At 39.2% G+C, this 13,217-nt stretch overlaps 1 protein-coding gene across 1 annotated transcript in view; it reads left to right on the forward strand.

Moving 5' to 3' along the window:
- ZFAND3 (zinc finger AN1-type containing 3) overlaps positions 1-13,217 on the forward strand; it is a 340,175-nt gene that overhangs the window by 231,050 nt on the left and 95,908 nt on the right. The window contains exon 3 of the mRNA XM_003276916.4: positions 12,084-12,266. Within this exon, the coding sequence (XP_003276964.1) occupies positions 12,084-12,266 (183 nt within the window). The remainder of the gene's footprint in view (positions 1-12,083; positions 12,267-13,217) is intronic.

Here is a 13,217-nt window from a genome sequence, read left to right on the forward strand (position 1 = left end):
TTATATGAAGATAGATACCTTTTAGGAATTGTGAATTCTATAAACATCATGTATTCTGATACCTTGCATTCACGGGATAAAAATTAGTCAATTAGCCCTAATATTGGGAAGATCACTGTCATCTTCTCTGAACATTCCCCTGATATGCTTTAATAGATGTAAGAAGAAAGTGTTAGTAAGCCCATCATTTCATCCTTCAAAAAAATATATCTTAGAAATTTGAACACTACTTGGTCTTTTACTCTTTGGGAAAGAGATTGACTCTCCTCCCTCCCCCACCCCCACCCCCTCCCCCTCACCCCCACCCCCTCTTCATTCACCACTTTTGAGTAGGCAATTCATTTTTTTTTTTTTTTTTGGAGACGGAGTCTCTCTCTGTCTCCCAGGCTGTAGCACAGTGGTGCAATCTTGGCTTTCTGCAACTTCCGCATCCCAGGTTCAAGCAATTATCATGCATCAGCCTCCTTAGTAGCTGGGATCACAGGTGTGTGCCACCACGCCCGGCTAATTTTTGTATTTTTAGTAGAGATGGGGTTTCACCATGTTGGCCAGGCTGGTCTTAAACTGCTGACCTCAGTTGATCCACCCACCTTGGCCTTCCAAAGTGCTGGAATTACAGGCATGAGTCACTGTGCCTGGCCAAGAAGGCAATTCATTCTTTGCTTCTTTTTCCCCTCCTAGAGATGGAGTTTTGAGATGTTACCTAGGCTGGCCTGGAACTCCTGGGCTCAAACAATCCTCCTACCTCAGCCTTTCTAGTAGCCAGGTGATATGATTTGGCTGTGTCCCCACCCAAATCTCATCTTGAATTGTAGTTCCCATAATCTCCACGTCATGCTGGTGGGAGGTAATTGAATCATGGGGGCGGTTACCCCCATGCCGTTCTCATGAAAGTGAGTGAGTTCCCACGAGATCTGATGGTTTTCTAAAGAACTTTTCCCTCTTTGCTTGGCACTTCTCTCCTGCCACCTTGTGTAGAAGGACATGTTTGCTTCCCCTTCTGCCATGAGTCTAAGTTTCCTGAGGCCTTCCCATCCATGTGAAACTGTGAGTCAATTAAACCTCTTTTCTTTATAAGTTACCCAGTCTTGGGTATTTCTTCATAGCAGCATGAGAATGGATTAATACACTGGGACCGTAGGCATGCACCACTGTGCCCAGCTGACATTCTTAAGATATAGCGTATTGTATTTCTTGAATTTAAGCTGAACATTTGCAAGTTTTACCTTAAGGGAAAATGTGTCTCAAAAGTTAATATCACCACTCTAAGTTGAATTTACTGAAACAGTTGCAGTGGTCAGCTTAGTAGCAGAGCTTAAATGAAGGAGACCTGAAGATTGGTGGTGTGTGACCCTGGTAGGAGATGATGAGGCTGAGAACTGAGTAGAAATACTCAGGGAGTATTGAGGGAGTATTTAGGGGTGGGAATAGCCCCTTAAGTCAGGAGCTGCCTTTATGGATAGAGGGAAGCAAGAATGAATAGGACCAGATTGTAAGAGCATACATAGGTAGGTAAGAGCAGTCCCACCACCGCTGTACCCAGTCCCACCACCTACACTTTTCCCAGTCCCACCACCATCCTCTCCCTCAAAAGAGAGGTGCAGTGGGAATTTTTTTTTTGTCTTTTCTCCTGTCACATCTGCACGGTAAGATGAAAGGCTAATAGCATTAGGACTGTGGATACAATTATAGAAATAATCAGTGATCTAGAAAGGGGGGTGGTAACCTGCTGTTTTTGCTAATGTATTCCCAAATACTTTTCTACTTTTCTATTCTGTTGTCATTGAAGTCTTTATGGGACATTTAAAGCCTTAGGTTTGGGGTAAAATATTGCAGCCTCCAGCCTCTCCAGCAGTTATGTTCATACCACATCTGTGCCATTGGAGTAATTCATGAATGACACTAAGGACTAATGGCTTGAGGGGAAGTCTTTAGATTATACCAAGGATCAACTGTAAACAAATAGAAGTTTTTTTGTTTTGTTTTTAGGCTCCAACTTGCCTATTTTATTTTGTCAGCTTTACCCAGTTTTTCCACAATATGCCAAACCCTATCTGTAATTTTGATGGCAGAACTGTATGTATATATGCGCACACAGCATAAAGTGCATATTTTGTTAGAACTAGATTAATGCCACAATATTCAGAAAACTTCTCCCTGTGTTTTCAAAAAATTGACATATTTTGTGGTTAGACTGAAATGAGGTAAATGTACATGTTATTGTAGTACTAATGGATTGTTAGATATTTGCTGTAATGTTAACATTGTTAATTTATGCCCTGTAAATGAATATTGAATATGAAACACTGTTACAGGGAAAACTGTATAGTCTGCACAATAAATGCTGTATAGGAAACAAGCCTTACTCCAAATAATTTTTTTTTGCTAGTTCACACCTCTGAGCAGTTGGCTTTATCAGTGTGAAGAATCTAGAGAATGTATAATTTCAGTGATAAACTAGATTATAAAGTAAGTTTAATTGCTGAGAAGAGTAAGCTTTGTCAGCTTCATATATTCTCTTGTTGCCTGTTTTTGCAAGACACATTTCAGGATATGCTTTTGGGAGCCAATCTAATGTTACCTGTATTTGCCTCACGTAAAAATCTTAAGCTTTGTGATTTAAATCTAAGCAAGCAGGAAGTGACTTGAGAGACCTTGTAAGTCCTGTTAGGACCAGTTATCCATGATGAATAATAAGGAAGAAATTTTTGTATGTGTGGGGATAATTTATGAAATCCAAACATCTGCTTATTGACAGAGTGCTTAATATTTCTCCTGTAGGTAGGAGCACTCTTGCTTCCTATAAATAAATTTTGTAGCAATTTAAAATCCATTTAAAATTGTCTGTAAGAGAACTAATATTTTTCAACTTTGTGTGTTCATCAGTATCGAATACATTAAATTCAGCAAATTTATATTGTGTATTATGTGGCAGGCATTTTGCTAGGGGCTGAGGCACACTGTGAATAAGACATTCATTTATCCAACAAATATTTAATAAAGTGCCTTCTATGGATAATCTTAAGGACTTGCCTTAGGAAGTAGTGCTTATATTAAGAGTTCAAATATGAATAGGATTTACCAAGGTGAATATGAGGATAAAAAATCTTCCATGTGTCATGATTAAAGTACTCCATGTTGACAGCCGGGCATGGTGGCTCACGCCTGCAATCCAGGCGTGATTACAGGCACGAGGCTCAGGCAGGGAGATCATTTGAGGTCAAGAGTTCGAGCCTGGCCAACCTAGTGAAACCTTGTCTCTACTAAAAACACAGAACTTAGCCGGGTGTGGTGGTACACGCCTGCAATCCCAGCTACTCAGGTGGCCAAAGCAGGAGAATTGCTTGAACCTGGGAGGTGGAGGTTGCAGTGAGCCAAGATCGTGCCACTGCACTCCAGCCTAGGCAACAGAGCAAGACTCCATTTCAAAAAAAAAAAAAAGAAAAAAAAATAGCACTCCATGTTGAGAAAGAGCATGGAGTGTCTGAAAAACCAAGAGCACTGGAGAATGGCTAAAGCAAGGAGAGGGAGAGGAGGAGCAGTGGCATCAAATGTGGCTGAAGAAATAGCCAGTAGCTGATTCTGAGTTCTAAGCCATGGTTAGGATTCTGGATCTGGTTGTGAAGGCAATGAGAGGCCATTGAAGGGTTTAGGCAGGGAGGGGATGTTATCAGAATTTGTTTTCTTACAATTTTTTTTTTTTTTTTGCAATCACCATGGTTGCTTTGTGGAGAGTGGATCAGACTGAGCCAAGAGAGGACACAAAGATTTCAATTAAGATGTTATCGAGTCTGGGCATGGTGTCTCATTCTTATAATCCCGGCACTTTGGAAAGCCAAGGCAGGCAGATCACTTGAGGCTGGAAGTTCGAGAGCAGCCTGGACATCATGGCGAAACCCTGTCTCTACTAAAAATACAAAAATTAGCCACACGTGGTGGTACACACTGGTAGTTCCAGCTACTCTGGAGGCTGAGGCATGAGAATCGCTTGAACCCAAGAGGCTTGAACTCAGGATGCCAAGGTTGCAGTGAGCCAAGATTGCACCACTACACTCCAGCCTGGATGGCAGAGTGAGACTGTCTTAAAAAAGATGCTATCAAAGGAATCTTATAAATGTTGATGACTTCGACTACAGTGGTAATGGAGAAGTAGATGGATTCAAGAGATATTTAGGAGTTGTAAATGATTAGAATGGTAATTTGGGGGATGTAAAATTAAGAAGGGAGAACGTGAAGTTCAAGATAATTCCTGGCTTCTGACTTTATTCTCTAGGTGAATGTTGATACCATCTCATGAGATGGGAGGAAGGGCAGAAGACAGGGTCTATTTTATTTTTTGAGGTATTACTCAAATTGCAGATTCATGGACATAAATAGGGAACATAGGATAGGAGTCATTTATCATTAGGAGGATATATACATGTAGGGGTGTGTGTGTGTGTGTGTGTGTGTGTGTGTGTATTATATGTATATATTTGAAACTTATTTGTAAGGACACAGGCTGAGCATGGTGGCTTACACCTGTAATCCCAGCACTTTGAGATACCGAGGTGGGAGGATCTCTTGAGCCCAGGAGTTTGAGACCAGCTTGGGCAACATAGTGAGACTCCATCTCTATAAAAAAAATAAAAATAAAATTTAAGGTAGCTGGGTGTGTTGGTGCGCACCTATAGTCCCAGCTACTCAGGAGGCTGAGGTGGGAGCATCACTTGGGCCCAGGAAGTCGAGGCTGCAGTGAGCCATGTGTGTGCCACTGCACTCCAGCCTGGGTGACGAGCAAGACCCTGTCTCAAATTTAAAAAAAAAAAAAAAAAACAAAAACAAACAACAAGGAAGCACACAAAAACAGTGCAGTGTTATTCAATCTGTCTATTCTGAGATCAGTGAAGAGAGTCTGATTTTTTAAATTAATAAAAATAATTTTTGAAAGAGAAAAACAAAAATTAATAAAAATAATTTTTTTAAAAAAAGAAGATAGTCTGATTTTTAAAGAGAAGGAATCGCCATGAGAGGTTGGGTGAGAATCTGTTAGGGTAAAGGTGTTTTGCTTTTGCTTTTTAAAGAAGCTAGAAGATAATATTCATGAAAGGACACCTAAGTAAACTTAGCCACATTCAATAGCTCACAGTTTGCCACATAAGCTACAACATACACATAAGGTAATAAAGTTTTCATAGTAACCAAGTCCATAAGTGCATTGGTTCTTGCTAACTCCTGTTTAAACAGTTTATTCTTGCTGAGGCTGTTAACCCAGATTAACATCCAACTACCAGAATTTTCTTAAGATTTTAATCAGAAGGCTAGAAGTCTGGTTTATGAATTGGCTGGCTACTAATGGCTTTGTAGCTTTTTAAAATAAGATATTTAAGTTTTGCGGTTGAGATGGGGGTGGGGGACAATGCAGCTTTAGAAACCTAGAAAGGTTTCTATGAACAGAAGCTGTAGCCTATTATGGACATAAATTGGGTGGAGAGGGGATGGTGAGCAGAACCCTGTTCTGTTAAAGGAGACCTTTATACAGTGCCTTGTATGAACCAAACTCTTGAGATACAGGAAATGAATTTTTATTTTTAAGTGGATTGAGAAACAAAACCCCTGGCAACCTTTTCCATTTTTTAAAATTTGACTACTTGAAACATGAAGTATTTTATGGTGTGAAATACCAAACTAAAGCTTCTGGTGGGTGCATGGATTTGTAATCTGTGATATATAGTCAGATGGGGTTTGGAGACTGAGAGTGGAAATGTGGGAACCAGCAGTGTACCCTGCGGAGGCTGCGAGCTGCTACATTTTGGGAAGCTGGGAGGTGGTTGCTTCAGTGGTGCATGCTGTAGTGGGAAGAACACAAACATTAAGAGTCAAATAAAGCTGAATCTCAAACCCTAGCTCTAGCATTTGTTAAGGAGGGAGCAGGTTTGCCCAACCTTGCCATACACACTGTCCTCTGCTCACATGTGGTGATGATATCTACTGCCCAGTTTATTTTGAGGGCTAAATGAGAAAATGAATGCAAAGCCCCTGGCAGAGTGCTTGACTCATAGGAGGTGCTTAACTCTTAGTTCCTCTTCTATTTTGAATTTGTTTCCTATATACCCAGCTTTAGTGTCTACAATAATGATAGAAGCCTTATTATGAGCCCAAGCAGTCCTAATGAGTGAGTTGGAACAAGTGCAGTTGAATTTCTCACCTCTACTTAGTGATTATGAAAATGGAAATTCACAGGTATTAAGCACTTTATCTTTTAGAAATGCCGACCCACATGATGCTAGGAGTACCCTTAAAGACACACAAAACAGTTTATGAAAGGTTTAAAATAACAATTGATAAATACTTTTAAATGTAATCCAGTGATGGACTTTCTGCAGGAAAGCATTGGCCACTTATTTATCCAGTTAATGTTTATTGAGAACCATTTTTTTTTGTCCTGGATCCTGAATAATGTAGGAGACTGACAAATGAACGGATGATTCTTATATACCGTAGTAAGTCTTGTGCTATGGGAAATTGCAGAGTGCTGTGCCAAGAGAATTTGGTAATATGTACCAAATGCTGTAAAAATGTACGTCCTCTCTTACCAGTTGATCTACTTCTATGATATAACTTAAGGAAACTCAATGAAATCTTGTTTATAATAGTGAAAAGTTGGTAAATGAAAATGTGTAACACTAGTGGATTGGTTTAGTTCATATATCTATAAATGAATGAGACCACGTACTCATTAGTGATCACCCATTTATATCTGACAAAGCAGAAACATTCATGATACCTTGCTAAAAGGAAAAAATAGGTTATGGAACAGGGTTAAAAAGAATTAATTTGTTTTCAATGAGAGAAAAAGTTTAGCAAAATTAGCGAAATTCTTTCTAAATATTTTTAAGAAATCATTCTGAAAGATGTATTATTGTAATAATCTAGAAGTGGGATTGGGGGGTCTAAGCATCTTGCCAAATCAGCATTGTACATCTGAAAGATAAACAATGGGGCATGTGCATATCAAAGGGAGTATTTCATAGTGGCTAGATAGGGAGTAGTTCTAGAGAGACTGCCCAGGTTAATGGGCTTGTGAAGCAGGACAGGACAAAGTGCTTTCACAGTGCTCCCAGTATTTTAGGTGCATTTTGTAGTAAGAAGATTGACGTGTGAAAAATCATTCTGAAAACAGTGGAGAAAACTATGCCAGTGAGTATGTGGGTAGCCAGTCCAGGGACTTCACTGGTTATTTTGACTTTGCTAGCACCATTAGGTCACTTTATCTTCTGGAGACATTCCATTTCTGGGTACTAAAGGTTTCAAGCATATCTTCGTTGAGAAATTATTTTTCCCCTTAGATGATAATAAGGTAAGTTGCCAAGATTTGGGCTGCTGTTCACTCTTAACAGTAATCCCATTAAAGTGCAAAGGTTTTTAAACTCAGTTTTTACAAGTAACAGTTTGCTTTGGAAAAGCTTTATTCACATAAACCTCTCTCAGGCTGACAACTTTATTCAAGGACAAGTTTAAGACCTTTGGATATACCATTAACTCAACTAACTTATAAAATTAGTTATTCCTAAGTTTTTTTCTCATTTAGAGAGGTGGATAAGCTTGGAGATTTCTAGTTTTCTCATTTATATGAGAATTATAAAATTTATCAAGGGAACAGACCTTCACTGTGTCTGAATCAGATGCAGTGGCTGTTTCTGGACCTTTCATCTGCACTGCTCTCCAGTGTAGAATGATGAGAGGCAGGCTCTGTGCCTCATATTTTGTTGTTTACTTCTTTACATGTAATATAAATCTGTTCCCCTTCATTTTCAGAGTAGACTTCTGAGAGTTTCTTTCTTTTTGGCAGTAATCAGAAGTTGGATGCTGGATGGTTCAGAAAGAAAGGCCTAAGACAATAAGAACCGTGATGCAAATATCAGGGCCAAAATGAGATAACTCTTACTTAGTGCCCCTTTCTTTAAGTTAGGAAAATACCTTTTCTTTTTAATTCTGTCATTTGTTGAGTACTCATATGCTAGGTTCTTCATGTACCTTATCTTATTTAATCCACATTTTCCTGAGAGGTATAAATAACCACCTCCCTTTGTTTTACAGAAGGCCCCAAAAGATTAAACAATTTGCTTTTAGCTATATGCCCAGTAAATAGCAAGGCCAGGATTTGAATCCAGGTCTTCACTCTAAAGCTCTTTGTATTACACAGACTTTGGCATGGAAGTTAGAAAATCCTAACTCAGTTTCTGGTGAGTTGTAGTAATTTTCTCAGCTCTTGCATTCTCTATCTGTAAAATGAGAGGATTGAGCTGAATTTTTAAAGTCATTACTGGTTGTAACATTCTGTGATTCCTGGATTCTTTTTCAGATTCAAGCAGAGAATATATAGAGCTTCTACTCCTCTCTTTGTGAGCAGCCAGTTGGGTTTGTATGTTAGCCTAATGATGTTATGACACCATCACCCTGTGCAGGTGTAGAAAAGGCACAGAAGGAGTATGGGTTAAAAGAAGGTACACTGTGTCAACTGCTGATTCCTAAAAGAAAACCTGAAGTTTTTGAACTGCCAGTTCACAAAAGAAAACTTGAAAGTACCTGAGCATCAAAGTAGCATGGCAAGCAAGGGCTGGAGAGTGTGTGGGTGGGACCTGGTATTCATAATTGTCTTTAGATACCAACATCCTTCACCTTCAAAGGCTTATTGTGCCTGAGTGAGTAAGTTTCTGTGTGTGCATCTGTCTCCAAGCATTGGGGATTATGCTAGATGGTACAGTGATGACTCAGTTTCAGTTCTTTCAGGATCATATAACATTTCCAATTAAATGGTAGACAGATGGTTATGGGAGGGACACAATGATTATTGACATAGGAGAGCTAATGAGATGACATGACATAAAGTATCATTATTGCAGTATTTTTATTCCATTGATATAGTACTTTTTTCTTGAAGGTGCTATACAAATAGCACTGAGATAATAAGCCATTTTTAAATGTCAAAACATGGAAGAACAAGAAAGTGGCTAGGAGAAATAAATACACAGAAAAGAAGCAGTAGGGGCTTTAGAGCACTGATCACCTTAGCAGTTACTAACTGGCTACATTCATTGCACTCACTAGTGGTGCTGGAAATGGCTGGGGGCTTGACATGGAGGTCTCTTCCTCGGGCCATCTTGGTGATCACAGTGCCACATCCTGTGGTTGTGATTGAAGACCATGGGCTTTGTTGTCAAATGGACCCTGTCCTTGCTACTTATTAGCTGTTAACTTGGAACAAATTACCTAAACTTTCTGAACCTCAATTTCTTTATCATTAAAATGATGTTGTTTATACCTTTCTTGTTAGGGTTTTCCTGAGGATTAACATAAATACGTTATACACATAAAACATTTAGTTCAGTGCCTGGCACATAATAAATGCATCATAAATGCTAGCTATTCTTGTGCTTAGAATATGTCAAAAGGTAGTGATTCTGATGAAATTACAGAGTATGATAGCAACACTTCCCTGTGGTTCGAATGCTATGTCAAGTTGTAAGAATCTTGTACTTCTCTGAATTGATATAATAAAATGTAATCTGTACTTCATAGAGTAGCATTAGATTTTTAAAATATATAAAGAATATAGATAATAATCACACTCAGATACCTACCAATAGCTTAAGAAATAAAAAATTACAGAACAAGATAGAAGACCCATTTTTCTCCTTATCCCTCCTTATCCCTTGGCCTCAAAGAGGTAATCGCTATCCCGAATCTGGTATATTATTTCCTTGAATGTTTTTGTCTTGTAATTATTATCATTCATGTATCCATAAACAATATGTGGTATTCTTAACATATTTTAAATTTTTATATAAGTATTATTATACCGTGTATATCTTTCTGTAGCTCACTTGCTTTTCTCTCTCAACATTCTTTTTGAGATTTTTCTATTATACTTGTAGCCTTATTCATTTAATCACTGTAGAGCATTTTAAGATCAATTTTCTGTTAATGGACATTACCTGTCTTTGGATATTTTTGTGTGCCTCTCACCATCAAACCACCCTCCCTCAATCTAAGATTTAAGTGCTATTCTGAATTATGCTAATATTTGGGGGCTTTGAAAAGGTTTAAGGCCAGGCGCTGTGGCTTACACCTGTAATCCCAGCACTTTGGGAGACTGAGGCAGGTCTATCACCTGAGGCCAGGATTGGAGACCAGCCTGGCCAACATGATGAAACCCTGTCTCTACAAAAATACAAAAATTAGCTGGGTGTGGTGGCACACGTCTGTAATCCCAGCTACTCAGGGGCTGAGGCAGGAGAATTGCTTGAGTCTGGGAGACGGAGGTTGCAGTGAGCTGAGATCATGCCACTGCACTCCAGCCTGGCCAACAGAGTGAGACTCTGTCTCAAGAAAAAAAGGAAATAATTCATTCTCTAATTGTTGGATACTTGGTCTTTGTATGCTTATTAATTGTTTTGTGTAAGCGTTACATTAAAATTGTCCCCTGTAGGAAATTTGTCAGTTTCTCATCAATATAACCATTTTTGCTTTAAATACAGTTGGCCACGAGTTTGAACTTTGTATGCCTGCTTATATGAAGCTTTTCAACCAAACCCAGATTGAAAATACAGGATGCTAAACCTGTGTATATGGAGGACCAGTATTTAATATACGCTGGTTCAGTAGGGCTGACTGTGGAACCTGAGTATATGTGGGAGTTCTGAAACCAATCACCCGTGTATACTAAGGGACGACAGTGTTTTGTGGCCTTGGAGAAGCCTCTTTTACTATTTTATAATGATCCTCTTCACCTCTAATAATACTTTTGACTTAAAGTCTACATATTCTGACAGTACTCTAGCCATACTAACTTTCTGTTCATCCCCTCCTCTCCCCTCCCGTTTTTCTTTTTCTTTCCTTTTCCTTTCTTGGTTCTTTTTTTTCCTCTTCTCCTCTCCCTCTTCCCCTCCCCCAACCCCTCCCTTTTCTCCTCTCTCTCCTTTCTCTGTTCCTGTCCTGTCCTGTCCTCCCTTCCCCTTCCCCTGCCTGATCCCCTTCCCTTTCCCCCTCTTTCTTTCTTACTTCTGGACTCAAGAGATACTCCCAAGTAGCTGAGACTACAGGTGTGCACCACCACCCTCAGCTAATTTTTTAAAACTTTTAGAGATGAGGTCTTGCTGTGTTGCCCATGCTCGTCTCAAACTTCAGGCCTCAAGCAGTCTTCCCGCCTCAGTCTTCAAAAATGCTAAGATTATAGGCGTGAGTACTGTGCCCTGCCTGTTCATTTATATTTATTTGCCAGGTACATTTTTTTTTTTTTTATATACGATTGTGTTATACTTGGGGGATTGGCTTCAGGACTCCCCTGCATGTACCAAAATCTGTGCATACTCAGGTTCATCAGTGTGCACTGCAGAATCATCGTATATGGAAAGTAGGCCTTCCATATATGATTTTTGCATCCTGTGAATATTGTATTTTTGATCTGCATTTGGCTGAAAAAAATCCACATACAAGTGGACCCACACGGTTCAAACCCATGATGTTCAAGGATTAACTATACTTTAACATTTTGTTTATCCTCTCATATTTGTGTTTTTAGTATATCCCTTGTAAATTGAATACAACTGGACTTTAGTCCAAATATTCTGTCTTTTAGCTGATAAGTTCAGTCTGTTTACATTTATTACCATTACTGACATATTTATACTTATTTCTACCATCTTGTTATATGTTTTCTGTTTACTCTGCTGTTTTCTCTGCTGCCTTTTTCCTTATGACCTTTCCTTCTGAAAAGTTTGGAAAACTGTTCTTTATTCCCTTTTTCCTTCTGATTACCCTTAAATTTTTAACATGCATCTTTGGCTTTGCACAGGACGTTAAAATCAGTATGTTAGCATTCTTCTGAATAATAAGGGACCTTGGAAAACTTTTAACTCTAGTCACCTTCTATTAATCTTAAATGTTTTTGACCAGTGTTTTACTCCCATGGTTTTTTAATCACCCAGATCAGTCTTTATTATTGCTGTTGTTGCATTTAATTTTTGTAACAACTTCCATTGTTTTCTAATCCTCAGAGGCTGTGAACTCCTTAATTAAGCTCGTTTTCTGTTTTTCTTCAGATTTTCAAAAGAAACAGCCAGACGATGATTCCGCTCCAAGTACAAGTAACAGCCAATCAGATTTGTTTTCCGAAGAGACCACCAGTGACAACAACAATACCTCGATAACCACGCCAACTCTTAGTCCCAGCCAGCAGCCGCTTCCGACAGAACTGAATGTAACTTCACCGAGTAAAGAGGAGTGTAAGTGCCTGGCTTCTGAGGGGTGGTAGAGAGAGCAGCCTAAGAACTTTAGATGAGCATCTTGGTAATGCCTAACCCCAGAAAAAACAGCACTTCTTTTAATTCAAGATAAGTGTCCACATACAAGGCCCAAGCTCAGCAAGTTAGAGAATAAGTTTCAGCCATTCCTGAAGAAATAGCCTTTTATACTGTCAAAGTACATGAAGTTTGAACCAGTCTGGAGAGCAGTGGCTCTCACCTGTGTCTGCACATTAGCATCCGCTGGGGGTTTTTAAAACAGTTTTAATCTTTAGCACCATTCCCTCATTCTCATTTAATTGATCTGGAAGGAGGCCCAGGGATCTGTTATTTTTAACTCTGCAGAGGATTTCTAATGTGCAGCAAGGGACCAGTAAGGGATTCTAACCCTAAAACCCTAATTTAGGAGCCTTAGATTGAAACTTTACCTCTGTCACTAACTGGGCCTTGACTGTTTCTAAGCATTTAACTGAGATAACACTATACTTCATAGAACGTAGGATATTTAAAGGAAGGAGGAGATGGTATTACTCTTCTGTAAGTCTTCAGTGTTGGAATGCTATTATGTAGGTGATATAGAAGTTCACTGTCTACTTAATTTTTTTTTTTTTTTTTTTGACATAGAGACTCACTCTGTTGCCCAGGCTGGAGTGTGGTGGTACCATCTCAGCTGACAGCAACCTCTACCTCCTGGTGATTCTCCTGCCTCAGCCTCCTTAGTAGCTGGCATTACAGACGCCTGCCACCATGCCTGGCTAATTTTTGTATTTTTAGTAGAAACAGGATCTCACCATGTTGGCCAAGCTGGTCTTGAACTCCTGACCTCAAATGATCTAACCACCTCGGTCTCCCAAAGTACTGGGATTACAGGTGTGAGCCACTATACCCAGCCCATCGTCTACTTAATTTTTATAAAGTCATAATATACATCTC

The sequence above is a fragment of the Nomascus leucogenys genome, chromosome 17 (assembly GCF_006542625.1).
Source record: "Nomascus leucogenys isolate Asia chromosome 17, Asia_NLE_v1, whole genome shotgun sequence".
Lineage (NCBI taxonomy): Eukaryota > Metazoa > Chordata > Mammalia > Primates > Hylobatidae > Nomascus > Nomascus leucogenys.